At 35.0% G+C, this 12,368-nt stretch overlaps 3 protein-coding genes across 3 annotated transcripts; all 3 read left to right on the forward strand.

Moving 5' to 3' along the window:
* Nucleotides 1-112: 112 nt before the first annotated feature.
* LOC107417627 (uncharacterized) lies at nt 113-4,202 on the forward strand. The gene is made up of 9 exons (XM_016026244.4): nt 113-501; nt 702-807; nt 1,290-1,471; nt 1,864-2,009; nt 2,220-2,311; nt 2,537-2,877; nt 3,022-3,085; nt 3,552-3,614; nt 3,801-4,202. Exons 1-9 carry the CDS (start codon nt 326-328, stop codon nt 3,987-3,989), a joined length of 1,359 nt encoding a protein of 452 aa, XP_015881730.3. The 5' UTR covers nt 113-325; the 3' UTR covers nt 3,990-4,202.
* Nucleotides 4,203-4,327: 125 nt separating this feature from the next.
* Nucleotides 4,328-7,780, forward strand: LOC107417645 (pollen receptor-like kinase 1). The gene is made up of 4 exons (XM_016026260.4): nt 4,328-4,466; nt 4,956-5,764; nt 6,095-6,724; nt 6,828-7,780. Exons 2-4 carry the CDS (start codon nt 5,092-5,094, stop codon nt 7,514-7,516), a joined length of 1,992 nt encoding a protein of 663 aa, XP_015881746.3. The 5' UTR covers nt 4,328-4,466; nt 4,956-5,091; the 3' UTR covers nt 7,517-7,780.
* A 1,426-nt stretch (nt 7,781-9,206) lies between these two features.
* LOC107417574 (U-box domain-containing protein 51) lies at nt 9,207-11,675 on the forward strand. Its single transcript, XM_025073639.3, has 7 exons — nt 9,207-9,588; nt 9,715-9,806; nt 9,904-10,025; nt 10,142-10,300; nt 10,414-10,774; nt 11,093-11,194; nt 11,284-11,675. Exons 1-7 carry the CDS (start codon nt 9,378-9,380, stop codon nt 11,605-11,607), a joined length of 1,371 nt encoding a protein of 456 aa, XP_024929407.3. The 5' UTR covers nt 9,207-9,377; the 3' UTR covers nt 11,608-11,675.
* The last annotated feature ends 693 nt before the right edge of the window (nt 11,676-12,368 follow it).

Consider the following 12,368-nt stretch of genomic DNA (forward strand, 5'->3'; position numbering starts at 1 on the left):
TTAGAGTGAATTGGTATGCATGTAACATACGAAAAAAAAAAAAAAAAAAAAAAAACACAGTTGAATCAAAAAATCATATGCAAAGATAAGAGCGAAGTCGAAAATAGTAAAATTCTTATTTCTCGACAACTTTAAAAAAAATAATAATAAAATAAAAATACTACTTTTTTTTTTTTTTTTTATTTGTTAACAAGAAAAAAAGGGTCATGTGTCTACGGCTGGGATGTGATGTACAATTATCCAAGGGTCGTGATTGAATAAGGGGTTGCCGCCGGAGCGGCAAAGTTTGGATATTGAAGACGGAGGGAGTGTTGGTGGGAGTGGAATGATTAAACAGAGATGGTGGTGGCCGAATCAGTTGGGAGTTGGGTTGCTTAGTAATAGTAATGGTAATAGTATCACCAAAATTCATATGGAGAATTTTTGTCAGCCACCGCCTGACAAGGTTTATTTTCACTACAACCACACCGATCCCTGCAGATTTTCGCGTTGGACTGCTAGGTTCTCTCTCTCTCTGTCTCTCTCTCTTTCTCTCTGTCTCTCTACTAGTGACATAAAAAAGTTCTCTTTTTTTTTTTTTTTTTTTCTTAAATTTATTTTTACTTCCGAGTGGGCTCATCGTGATATGAGAGTTGAATCGACTGGTTTTAGTCAGTGGAATCGTTGATAAAATTGCAAATTTTTGGTTGTGGTTTTGGCAGGGAAAGCTATCAGTTCATGTATGCCAGGCCTTGGAACCAAGTCCTTGATTTCTATTCCAATCTTATCAATGCAAACCTCTCCTTGTCTGCATTATTTGGACCTGAGGTGGGTCGAATTTTTACTTTCCTTAATTAAGAAACAAATTTTGATTTTTTTTTTTTTTAATCAGGAATTTTAGCTGTTGTTTGATAGTTTAGCTTGAAAATCTATGTTTTCAGAGCTGCATGCAAATAGGTATAATTCCCAACAAAATTGTTTTACATATGGTTTTGAATTTGTAGGAGGTGCAAATTGTTCTTTTTCCCCCTCCAACATGAAACGCCAGGATTAAACACTGTATACTAATTGTCCTGCAAAGCAAACTGCAAACATAACACCAGCAACAGGCAACTTGAGAAAATAGAATTATTTATTTCCCTATCGAACCTTGTTTTATTCTCTTGTGGATGCATACTTCTTCATTGTTTGCTAAGTTGAGTACGATTTTTGCAATGGGATTAATTGTGTTAGTGATTTATTGATATGGTATCATTATGCATTTTTTTCTTATTTATTATGTTTATTTTAAAGAAATAATTTCTCCACAGACATATCATGTTCACAACGCTGCTGAAATTCCCAACATTTCTGAGACAGCTGAATTGAAGAGCGTTTCACCTGAAAATAGGTCTGGTAGGTGGGCAAGATTAACATTCAAAATCGTACTTTCATATCATGGTGGTTCATTTGACGGATGGCAAAAGCAGCCAGGATTAAACACTGTTCAAGGGTAAGTTGCTTTCCTGCCAACCTTTGCACTTTGGTCAAGAAGAATTTGAACCGTATGTATGATACTTCATCTAATTAGTTGGTAGTGGATTACCTGATGCCTAAATTTTGTCATTTATAGGGTCAAAGGATCAATCAAACAATTATAGAATTTCTAGCAATTCTAGGTTCTAGTTCCATTATTTATGTCGGTCTCTCCTTCTAGTGTTATTTTATTCATGTCCTGCTTTGGGTTGAAATGAGAGATCACAAACTTGCTGCACATAATTTTATTCTGAAACTTAAGTGTAAGCTTTTTGTTCTTTTTTGGCTTTTTTGTTTTATCAAAGTGAACAAGAAAACTTCACTATATCCACTATCTGATTTATGAGCACAACTCTTTACATTTAACAGTTTAGTGGAAAAATCTCTGGGCAAGTTTGTGGATGAGAAGAAAGCACAAGTTTTGAAAGACAAATGCCTGCCCTTGGAAGGCTGTGCTGTCGTTGCAGGACGTACTGACAAAGGAGTCACAGCTCTTCAACAAGTTTGTTCTTTTTGTAAGACATAACATCATTCATAAACTGTTGTTTACTGTCTATTTACTCATTTTTCTTTCATTATTGATTTTACATGTCTTTGTTTCTGTTTTCTCCAGAAATGAATCAGGGAAAAAAATGAGGGGATTATATAGGATATATTTTCATTTCTGCCATTTAACATTTCTGTTAGGTAGATTCTTGCTAATCTCATACCAATTATGTCTTCAGATACCTGGAGAAAGGATATTAAGTCTGAAGATATTGAAGTTGCCATCAACAGTGCGGCACCAGGAACACTCAGGGTCAAATCTGTTTCTGAGGTATTTCTTCTAATTTTCCAAGATATCCAAGCTAATTTTGAAAAGAAGATCCACCATCCAATTAGTTGTTCAGTACTTTTAGCAGATCCAAATTGATCTTTTTTAGTGTAGCAGCAGTGAATGTTTAGCAGTTACTTTATTTCTCTTTTCCGTTTCTTTATATATAATATATAATTTGGGAATATATAATTTGGGTGTACTGACATCAGTAATATCTTATTGTAGGTATCACGTGTTTTTCACCCAAATTTCTCTGCCAAGTGGAGGCGATATCTATATATTTTCCCCTTTAATGATGGAGAGGATGGGCAACAAAGTAGTCCAAGTGGAGAGGATATTGAACAATTTAGAAGTAATGAAAGTGGTGATGAGCTAAACAATGGATGTGGTGAATCTCATTATGAGAGTGTCCAAAACTTAATTATCAATGACAACGAAGAGATAGATAGTGGGAACAAACCAAAAACGTTCAGCGTACGTCGAGTGAACCAACTATTACAGCAACTAGAAGGAAAGCTATTATCATACAAGATGTTTGCACGTGATACCAAAGCTTCTAGAAATGTGTAAAAATCAACTAAATGCTTTCTGTAGTTTCTGCATCAACAAATAGCTTCTCAACCTGGAGATTTCCTGTGCATGGACTTTATTTTTTAGACTTGCAGCTGTCCTCTTTGCACTAATTTCAGCTGTCTTTGTGTATTTTTCAGAGGTCCACCAACAGAGTGTTTTATGTATCATGCTAGAGCCACAGAAGCTAGACTACCATGTCCGGTGAATATTTTATTCTATTATCCATTCTCTTTGTATCTTTCATGCTTCCTTTTTCTTGTTTACGTTTATATTGCCCCCGAGAACGGATCGCCATCTCTATGTGACTCTCTTCGTTCTTGTCATGCTCTTGCACTTATTATTTATCTTTAGAAAGCCGTAATGGTTCCTGGGAGATTTTTTATAATGTAAAACAACCTTTTGAAATGGGCTATTGGAGCCAAATAATTTGTTACTTGTTCAGAAAGTTAACTGGTGAGGGCATACATTATAACATATTATGCAGATTCAATATCATGTGACAATGAATGTAATAATTATTCTTTCCATTCCATTTCCGGCCTGAAGCTTGAAAAAGGACTTACGCTCACGTAGTCTTTATACATTAAGTTTTGCCCATTCGTGTGTATATATTATCTAGGCAAATTAACACGATGTGATTGCTAATGACATTGCTATAATTTTATAGGATAGCATTGAAGGAAGGAGAGTTATGTGCGTCGAATTGGTTGCTAATCGTTTCTTACGAAAGGTACTAGTTTCAATACTTGTCACCTTGTTAGACAAATCTATACATTGAAATTTGGATCTCTATTTGGATCCTGTAAATATTTTTCTAACTAGCAGCTTCTTTGAGATTACTTCTAAGATCATTTGGATTTGAAATATGTCTCATAGTTGAGGTGCTTTTAAGGGAGCTAACAAATTTATAATGCAGATGGTTCGGGTGCTTGTAGCAACCTCAATAAGGGAAGCAGCTGCTGGTGCAGAAGAAGATGCTTTGCTGAAGTTAATGGATGCGACATGTAGACGTGCCACCGCTCCCCCAGCACCTGCTGATGGCTTATGCCTTGTCGATGTGGGATATGCAGAGTTCAATCCACAAAATCGCCTTATCTGCAATTAGTTCATTTACAGTGACACTCTGATTGATATTCTTCTCATCTTTAAATCCCTGTCCCATTTATATTATACAAACAATATCGGTAAGGATCAACATGATTTGAGGAACATACTTGGATTAGAAATCTTGGAAGTTTTTAATTAGATGGAGATATAATTGATCAGATACTGCCATTTGTATTCTTTAAAGTGAAATGATACCTATATTTTCTTTTTCTTTTTTTCTCTATAGCCTATCACACTCTGTCTATTTATATATAGAGGCCTTTAGTTAGTTGGTTCTTATTAATGTTTCTTATTCCAAATATGCAGTAATTTAAAAAAAGATTAGTTTATAATTATACTTTCCAAACAGTAATTTTTGGATCAGTCATAGAGGAGGTCTTCTTAGCTCAATCAAATTTTAGAAAGCTTGTTTCGGTGGAGGTCTCTGCATGCAAAGCAACAAAAAGGAACGTCTTCAAAAAGAATGCCAAAAATGGTATTAAAGCTTTTGGATTAGTTTTGTCACAATGCATGCAAACTGTTGGTTTATAGTAAAAGCATAGTCAACCAGAAAAAAAGAAAAAATAAATATACGTATATATATATATATATCAAAGAAAATAAAAAATGGGGTTTGAAATTGAAAGTAGATATTAAATTAATAATTCTCTCTTCAAGCCTAAAATTAAATTCAGAGGTTGGCCGAATATTTCTGATGGAAGAAAAACACAAAAACGTATACATGTCACATGCAAAAACGAGATTGATGACTGATGACTTTGTCAACCTCCTCTCATCCTTTGGCCTTCATATTTTATTTTTTTTATTTTTTATTATTTTTTTTTTGGTTTCATCAGCAAATCAACAAACAGCCTCCTCCCTTAGCTATAGTCTATTCTTAGCTTTCCCTCTTTTGTGTTTCCTTTTCTTTCTCTTTCTTAATTTTCTCCCAAATGCCATCAAAGTTTTTTCACCACCTTTGCAGGTCCATCTTCTCCCTTATTGCACTCGCTTCCCAGTTGCAGCAAGCCCCTCTAAAGGGCGCTACACGCCGCCCCTACTAGAGCGTGTACCACCCTCCACCATCATCACCACCACCACCTCCACCTCTTGCTCTCTCTATGGCACATATGCCCAACTCTACTATTTTTCCATATTTGTTCCTTTTGCTTTTCTTTCACCTTGTTTCCTTGTCTGGGTTTGTCTCCTCAGAAGACTCGCAGGCCGGCATCCTCTTAAAGTTCAAGGATTCCTTACAAAACACGGATGGTTTATCCAGTTGGAAAGATTCGTCCACTCCATGTAACGGCAACCTTGAAAACTGGGTTGGTGTTATGTGTGAGAATGGAAGCATCTGGGGTTTGAAACTTGAGAACATGGGGTTAAAGGGCAGCATCGATGTGGGTGTGCTGAAGGACTTGCCAGGGTTGAGAAGTTTGAGTTTGATGAGCAACAATTTTGAAGGGTCGCTTCCTGATTTTGGACAGCTTGGTGCATTGAAATCCTTGTATTTGTCGAACAACAAGTTCTCCGGGGTGATTGCTGATGATGTTTTCTTGAAAATGCTGTCGTTGAAGAAAGTGCATTTGGCCCACAATCAGTTTACGGGTGCCATTCCTCAGTCATTGAGGTTCTTGCCTAAGCTTATGGAGCTGAGGCTTGAATCCAACGACTTTCAAGGGAATATACCAGATTTTCTGCAGAAAACTTGGCTGTCTTTCAATGTCTCTAACAATGAATTGAATGGCCAAATCCCAACCAGCCTTAATAGTATGGATAAAAGCTCTTTTGCAGGTCAATTTCAAATATCTCTCTGTCTGTGCCTCTGCCTCTGTCTCTCAGAATTAATTAAATTAATGCATTCATTATTATATTCACATCATATATATCAACATTTTTGTTTTAATAAAAATGGGCAACTGGGCATGTACATATAATGATATAAATATAGCATATATATATATATATATATATTTATATGGATTGATGATGTATCAGTTACAGCTGGTGTATAATATATTTTCTCAGTTTCAATCTGTAGATCAAATACACACACACACACACATATATATATATATATATATGATTGACAATTAATTAATTAATTTGTGTGAACATGTGCAGGCAATAAAGATCTGTGTGGAAAGCCGTTAAAATCATGTTCCTCAGATAAGCCGTCTCTTATCAGCATCGTTGTGGTCGTGATAGTTGTGTTTGTGGCATTAACAGCCATTTGTGCAGTGGTGTTTATCCTTTGCCGCAGAAACCAATATAACTCGTCCTCGTCATCATCAATAGAGGCACCAAGGCCTATTACAGCCCACAAGAAAATAAGCGTTACGGAACAAAATCAAGCAGCTGGGGCTGGCAGCACTCACACCTCCCCGGACCGCTCCACCAACGGAAGTACTTCCGGCGGAAAGAAAGCTGACAGCTTGAAGCTTTCGTTCGTGAGGGATGACAGGCAGAGATTCGACATGCAGGACTTGCTGAGAGCCTCCGCTGAGATCTTGGGAAGTGGCTGTTTTGGTTCTTCCTACAAGGCTGCTCTGCTCAGTGGACCCGTTATGGTGGTGAAGAGGTTTAAGCAGATGAACAATGTGGGTAGAGAGGAGTTCCAAGAACACATGAGAAGGATTGGCAGGTTGAGGCACCCTAATCTCCTTCCTCTGGTGGCCTACTACTACAAGAAGGAAGAGAAGCTCTTGGTTTCTGACTATATTCAAAAGGGAAGCTTGGCCGTCCAACTACATGGTATGGTATCTATAATTATTATATTACATAAGTTATGTAATGGAAATGATGCAATGCAATATTCAATATTTACATACATACATATATTGATCATTTGGTGTAGGAAACCAAGCTCTGGGACAGCCATGCCTGGACTGGACAACCCGGTTGAAGATCATCAAAGGAGTAGGCAAGGGACTACTATATCTGTACAACGAGCTTCCAAGCCTAATAGCAGCTCACGGCCATCTCAAATCCTCAAACGTCCTTCTCAACGAGAACTTCGAACCCCTTCTGACGGACTACGGTTTGATACCAGTAATCAACCAAGAACATGGACAGGAGCTGATGGTAGCATACAAGTCGCCGGAGTACGCCCAATACGGGAGGATAACGAAGAAGACAGACGTGTGGGAACTAGGAATGCTAATACTAGAGATGCTAACAGGGAAATTCCCAGCAAGATTTCTACAGAAAGGGAAAGGAAATGAGGAGGAGGACTTGGCAGGGTGGGTAAAGTCAGTGCCAGAGGAGGAATGGGGAAATGTAGTGTTTGATAAAGAACTTGGAACAGCCAGGAGCAGCATTGGAGAGATGCTAAGGATGTTGAAGATTGGTCTTGGATGTTGTGAGGGGGATGTGGACAAGAGGTGGGATTTGAAGGAGGCTGTTAGGAGAATTGAAGACGTTAAAGACAAAGATGGTATTGCTAATACTACTTCTACTGATCATGAAGATTTCTACTCTTCTCGTGGTAGTGAAGCTGATATGAGATCTATTAGAGGATTGTCCGATGACTTTAATTTCTCCTGAATTCATTTCATTTTATTTGTATAAAATTCCCTCCCCACCCACCATCCACCACCACACCCTCTCCAAAAGCAAAACAAAAGAAAAACTTCTTCATGCATTTTTTTAATGGATCCGGTTTTGATTCACTTGTGGTACAAGAAAAAGAAAAAAACTGCAAAAAAAAAAAAAAAAAAAACCAAAAATAATAATTCGTACGGTGCATTCATACACCTTACACTGAAATTTTCTTTTTCTTTTCAAGAAAAAAAAAAAAAAAGAGAAAAACAAAGCAGAGGGCCGTATGTTTTACTTAAATTGTTTAGTAGAAATTTGCCCTTTTGTTTTTTTATTAATTGATATACCACTAGTTAGGAGTTTTTTTTTTTTTTTTTTTTGGCCCATTTTATTGCTCGCTCTTTATTTCTAAAGTGCAGCAGTGGTACTAGTCCGAATGCACTAATTTCTTTCCTTCTTTCTTCATTTGATCTCTGTTTAATCACTCCAGTTTTGTTTATTTCTTCGTTGTTTTTTTCTTTTTTATTGAAAATTTTTCTGTTCCTGTTCAAATGCGTTTAATTTCAGATTATACTACAAAATAGCATTATCTCTATTCGCTGTTGTTTTAGCTTAGCCAATGTGTATGGTCGGTTTTATTTGAGATCATTCTCTGAGATAAAAATTTACGGCATAAGCTAATGAATCACAAGTGCATTTATATATAAACTAGCTACTGGTATAACATCTTGAGCGTTAAGAAAATCCAAGTTATTAGAAGTGAAATAAATTAAATTTTCAAGGCTATATATATATATATATATGTATAGAAAATAGCAAAAGCAATTTTGTTTTAATGAGAATATACATATATATATATATATATGTATAAATATACACACACATATATATAATGGTACAGTTGGCGAAAGGGAAGGCCAGGGAAAGACAAGCAAATATGCAATTAATTAATTAGCAGAGTTATCCTAACCAATTTAATTCCCATCCCCGCTCTCTGTTTCCTTCTGTCTGTAATCTGTATACGTAGAATTGCAAAATCATACACTAAAGGTTCTAGATGAGTTCAAATGAATGATCATTACATATATATATATATATATATATACATTAGTCATTACATGTGTGCGTGTGTCTATATATATATATATATATATATCAATCAGCTAGAAAAGGGGTCGATCCTGATTCCTCTCGATTCAATCAATATCAAAGTTCTTGAAAGCATTTTTAGGATATATATACATTAATACGTATTGATTCAGGAAACAAAGTACCAATTAAGAAAGCAATTATTGTGAGCTTCAAAACTTATATATATATATATATATATAGATATGGGGTAGTTAGCAAAATTAACGAGAAATTAACATTTGTCTACGTTTGTTTGATTAAAGATGTAAGATTAATCTGTCTATGTTTTTATAAACAAAACTTTATGGTGCTGATATGGTCTTGTTTGTTGGTAGATAGTGTGAAAAATTAATTGAGTGGACGAAGAATATATCATATTCATGTGTACGTTTGAAGTGAGTTATATAAATATAAATATACACATGTTTATTAATTAACATACATACCAACAGGTTATAACGTACCGCTAATCAATCTAGTCTCTCTAAAAACTTAATAGGGTTCTTGTTATAATCGAATGGACGTTAGGAATTCAGCCATTATTTCAACAAACAGAAACAAAAGAGAGAAACGGACAAAAAAAACAAAAAGAAATAGCTTGCTTTAATTCAGATCATTTTATATATTCTCTGTTTCTGAATGTAGATGGTGTTGTAAAAATGCTTTTGATATATGTGGGGATTGATGAAAGAATTAAGAGAGAAAGAGATCATCATCATCATCATCAAGATCATCCATGTGGAATGCAAATGAAAGTCAGAGGCAAACAGGAGGAGATGCCACAGGGATAATAGCAGTTGCAGTGAACAAGGACAAAGGCAGCCAACATGCTTTGAAATGGGCTGTTGACAACCTTGCCGCTGTTTCCAATTCCAGATCCAATAATTCTATTCTCAAACTTGTCCATGTCCATCAAAGATCACCATCCTCTGATTCCGCCGTTCGAAGTTTGTAACTATCTCACAAATTCATTAATCATAATTTTATTTATTTAAATTAAAGGATCATCATCGATCATTATTCATGCATATATATACTCCTGTGTATATATATATATATATATATATATGCAGGAAATCACAACAGCAGGTTGAACCAAAGGGAACCTGATACTAACATCATGGAAATTTTACTTCCCTTTCGATGCTTTTGTACCCGCAGACAAGTTAGTGTATCTGTTACATTTTTATATTTTATACAATATTTCATTCATTCCTTGATGATGATCAATAACATATCACCACCACCACCATCATCATCAGGTACAATTCGAGATTGATATACTTGAGGATCATGATGTAGCACACGCATTAATTGAATATGTCTCCTACTATGGAGTTGAGACGTTGCTATTAGGTGCTTCTTCAAAAACCGGCTTATCCAGGTATATATGTTCATATGATTAACACTTAACAGGGCTATTTATAATTAAAATCAATTACACTAAATCATCTTAAATCTTGGATGAGACTGGTTGTGAATAAATATATATCTACATAGGCTATTCAAGACTTCAGAAGTTGCAAGCAGTGTGCTAAAACATACACCTGACTACTGCAATGTGTATGTCATCTCCAAAGGAAAGGTCAATACTCAACGAAATGCTTCACGACCAATACCACCTCATCATTTGGCACACCAACCAGAAACTACTGACATGTAATTACCATTAATACATTCTGCATTCACATATATATATATATATATATATATATATATGTGTCAAAGTTAATAGGCATTGGTTTTTAATTTGGAGGTGCTAACAATAACAGCGCATCATCTACTGGAGTTGGATTAGAAAGCAACAACTACGATGAGATGTCAGTACCTGAGATATTGGACATGCCTTTGGAAAGCTCTGCAAGGCCAAGCACCGATAGCACTTGCCTCTCTTTCTACCACAGTTTCGAGTCTTCCTCTTCTGCCACAACTGCTATTCCTACTTTTCCGTCTCCTCCCTCTAACTTATTGGACATTAATGACACTTATTCTTCTTCTTCAAACTTAGAACTCCCATCCCACCATCCAAATTCTGAGAGCTTACCTGATTTTGATTCTCTTCGTGAGTTGACTTCCCTCTCATCCATATCACTTGACCAAGAAGGAACATCACTGGTTTTGTCACAGAAAATAGTGAGTCCTACTCATACTTTAACATTTATTAGAATGGGTGTTTTGATCTATTGAATTAAACAATGTTGTTAAGCTTATACTATAAACAACATTCTTTTCTTTTCTTAATGATTTTTTTACCTCTTGGCCGTATATAAACACATTTTATTGTATATGGGTAAGTGATAAACTGTATAAACATAAATTAAATATAGAGTTTCACATATATCATTTTCATTTTGCATGCATAAGCTTAGCAATGTTTCTCATTAGACCATTTCTATATTTATGTGATTAAATATATACAATATGTTTAAAATATTTGTATTGGAACTGCAGGATGAAACAGAACATAAGATGAAAAGGCTTAAAATGGAGGTCAAGCAAACAATGGAAATGTATCATGCAGCCTGCAAAGAAGCACTGCAAGCAAAGCAGAAAGTACTTATATATATATATATATATATATTTTTATTTTTATAATCATTAGCTAGTTATATGTATCATTTATATAATAAAACTCCATGCAGGTAATGGAACTTCAACAATGGAAAATGAAAGAGGAGAAAAGACTACAAGAAGCACAACTGGCAGAGGAAACAGCAATGGCAGTTATGGAGAAAGAGAAAGCCAAGTGTAAAGCAGCAAATGAGGCTGCTGAAGCATCTCAAAGGGTTGCTGAGAGAGAGATTCAGAGGAGAGTTGAAGCAGAAAGTAAAGCATTAAGAGAGGCAGAGGAAAAGTGCGAGGTGTTGGATGCTTTATCCCATTCCCATATGGTTCTCAAATACCAAAGTTTATACCATATATTAGCAGTTTTATTTTTATTCTATTTTTACTTTTCAATTTTTTGATCAAGTGGCCAATGATTATTCCTTCATTTGTATTAATTGTACATATATACACATATATAAAATTCCAATTCAACTACTTTTTCAATTTGACGCCCTTAATAGGTGTGGTTAATTGGTGTTTTCTCAGTTTTCATATTCTTTTTTGTCTTTTTTGATTTTCTGGTTTATGTGTAGGATGGTCAAAAAAAAATAAATAAATAAATAAATAAAGAGAAAATGAAAGAACCTAAAAGTAAAATCTGCTGCATGCATGGCAAGGCATATAACTAAACCGGTTTAAAATTAATGATGATTAAGACCCTCCAAAGCTAGAGCTTTAGGCTTTTACAACTCTGTTAAAAATATATAAAATTAAATCTAAACGCGGTTTAAATTGATAAAATTAAATCTAAACTTATGTTATATTTCAACACAAAAAAATAAATAAATAAATTTATCCTGGAAATAATTTGGACGTTTATCAACAATTTACAGCTTAATTTTGATTAATTAATTGTTAAATATATCAATAAGATAGATTAAAATATTAAGTGTTGATGATTTACAGATGATGAAGGGAGGACAGGAAGGGAAACTAAAAGTAGTTTCTTTGACTTGGCTCAGGTAGTAGAAAAAACAAAGTACAAGTGACTTGGCCTCATTTAAAATATGTATATAATATTACTCTATCTATCTGCATGCAGATATTATATCGGTTAATCAACAGATGCTCCAAATCCGCCAAAAGAAACTAACAAAGGTCGATCAGGTCAACAATTCCA

This window comes from Ziziphus jujuba, chromosome 2, assembly GCF_031755915.1.
Source record: "Ziziphus jujuba cultivar Dongzao chromosome 2, ASM3175591v1".
NCBI classification, from domain to species: domain Eukaryota; kingdom Viridiplantae; phylum Streptophyta; class Magnoliopsida; order Rosales; family Rhamnaceae; genus Ziziphus; species Ziziphus jujuba.

What these genes read in the sequence shown, in the direction of transcription:
- LOC107417627 (XM_016026244.4), top strand. Translation starts at nt 326, where the DNA reads ATGATTAAACAGAGATGGTGGTGGCCGAATCAGTTGGGAGTTGGGTTG. An exon ending in TTTTCGCGTTGGACTGCTAG is followed by an intron (nt 502 to 701) that starts GTTCTCTCTCTC and finishes TGGTTTTGGCAG; the next exon opens with GGAAAGCTATCAGTTCATGT. An exon ending in CTAATCGTTTCTTACGAAAG is followed by an intron (nt 3,615 to 3,800) that starts GTACTAGTTTCA and finishes TTTATAATGCAG; the next exon opens with ATGGTTCGGGTGCTTGTAGC.
- LOC107417645 (XM_016026260.4), top strand. Translation starts at nt 5,092, where the DNA reads ATGGCACATATGCCCAACTCTACTATTTTTCCATATTTGTTCCTTTTG. An exon ending in GGATAAAAGCTCTTTTGCAG is followed by an intron (nt 5,765 to 6,094) that starts GTCAATTTCAAA and finishes GAACATGTGCAG; the next exon opens with GCAATAAAGATCTGTGTGGA. An exon ending in CTTGGCCGTCCAACTACATG is followed by an intron (nt 6,725 to 6,827) that starts GTATGGTATCTA and finishes CATTTGGTGTAG; the next exon opens with GAAACCAAGCTCTGGGACAG.
- LOC107417574 (XM_025073639.3), top strand. Translation starts at nt 9,378, where the DNA reads ATGTGGAATGCAAATGAAAGTCAGAGGCAAACAGGAGGAGATGCCACA. An exon ending in GCTTTTGTACCCGCAGACAA is followed by an intron (nt 9,807 to 9,903) that starts GTTAGTGTATCT and finishes CATCATCATCAG; the next exon opens with GTACAATTCGAGATTGATAT. An exon ending in CAACCAGAAACTACTGACAT is followed by an intron (nt 10,301 to 10,413) that starts GTAATTACCATT and finishes TAACAATAACAG; the next exon opens with CGCATCATCTACTGGAGTTG.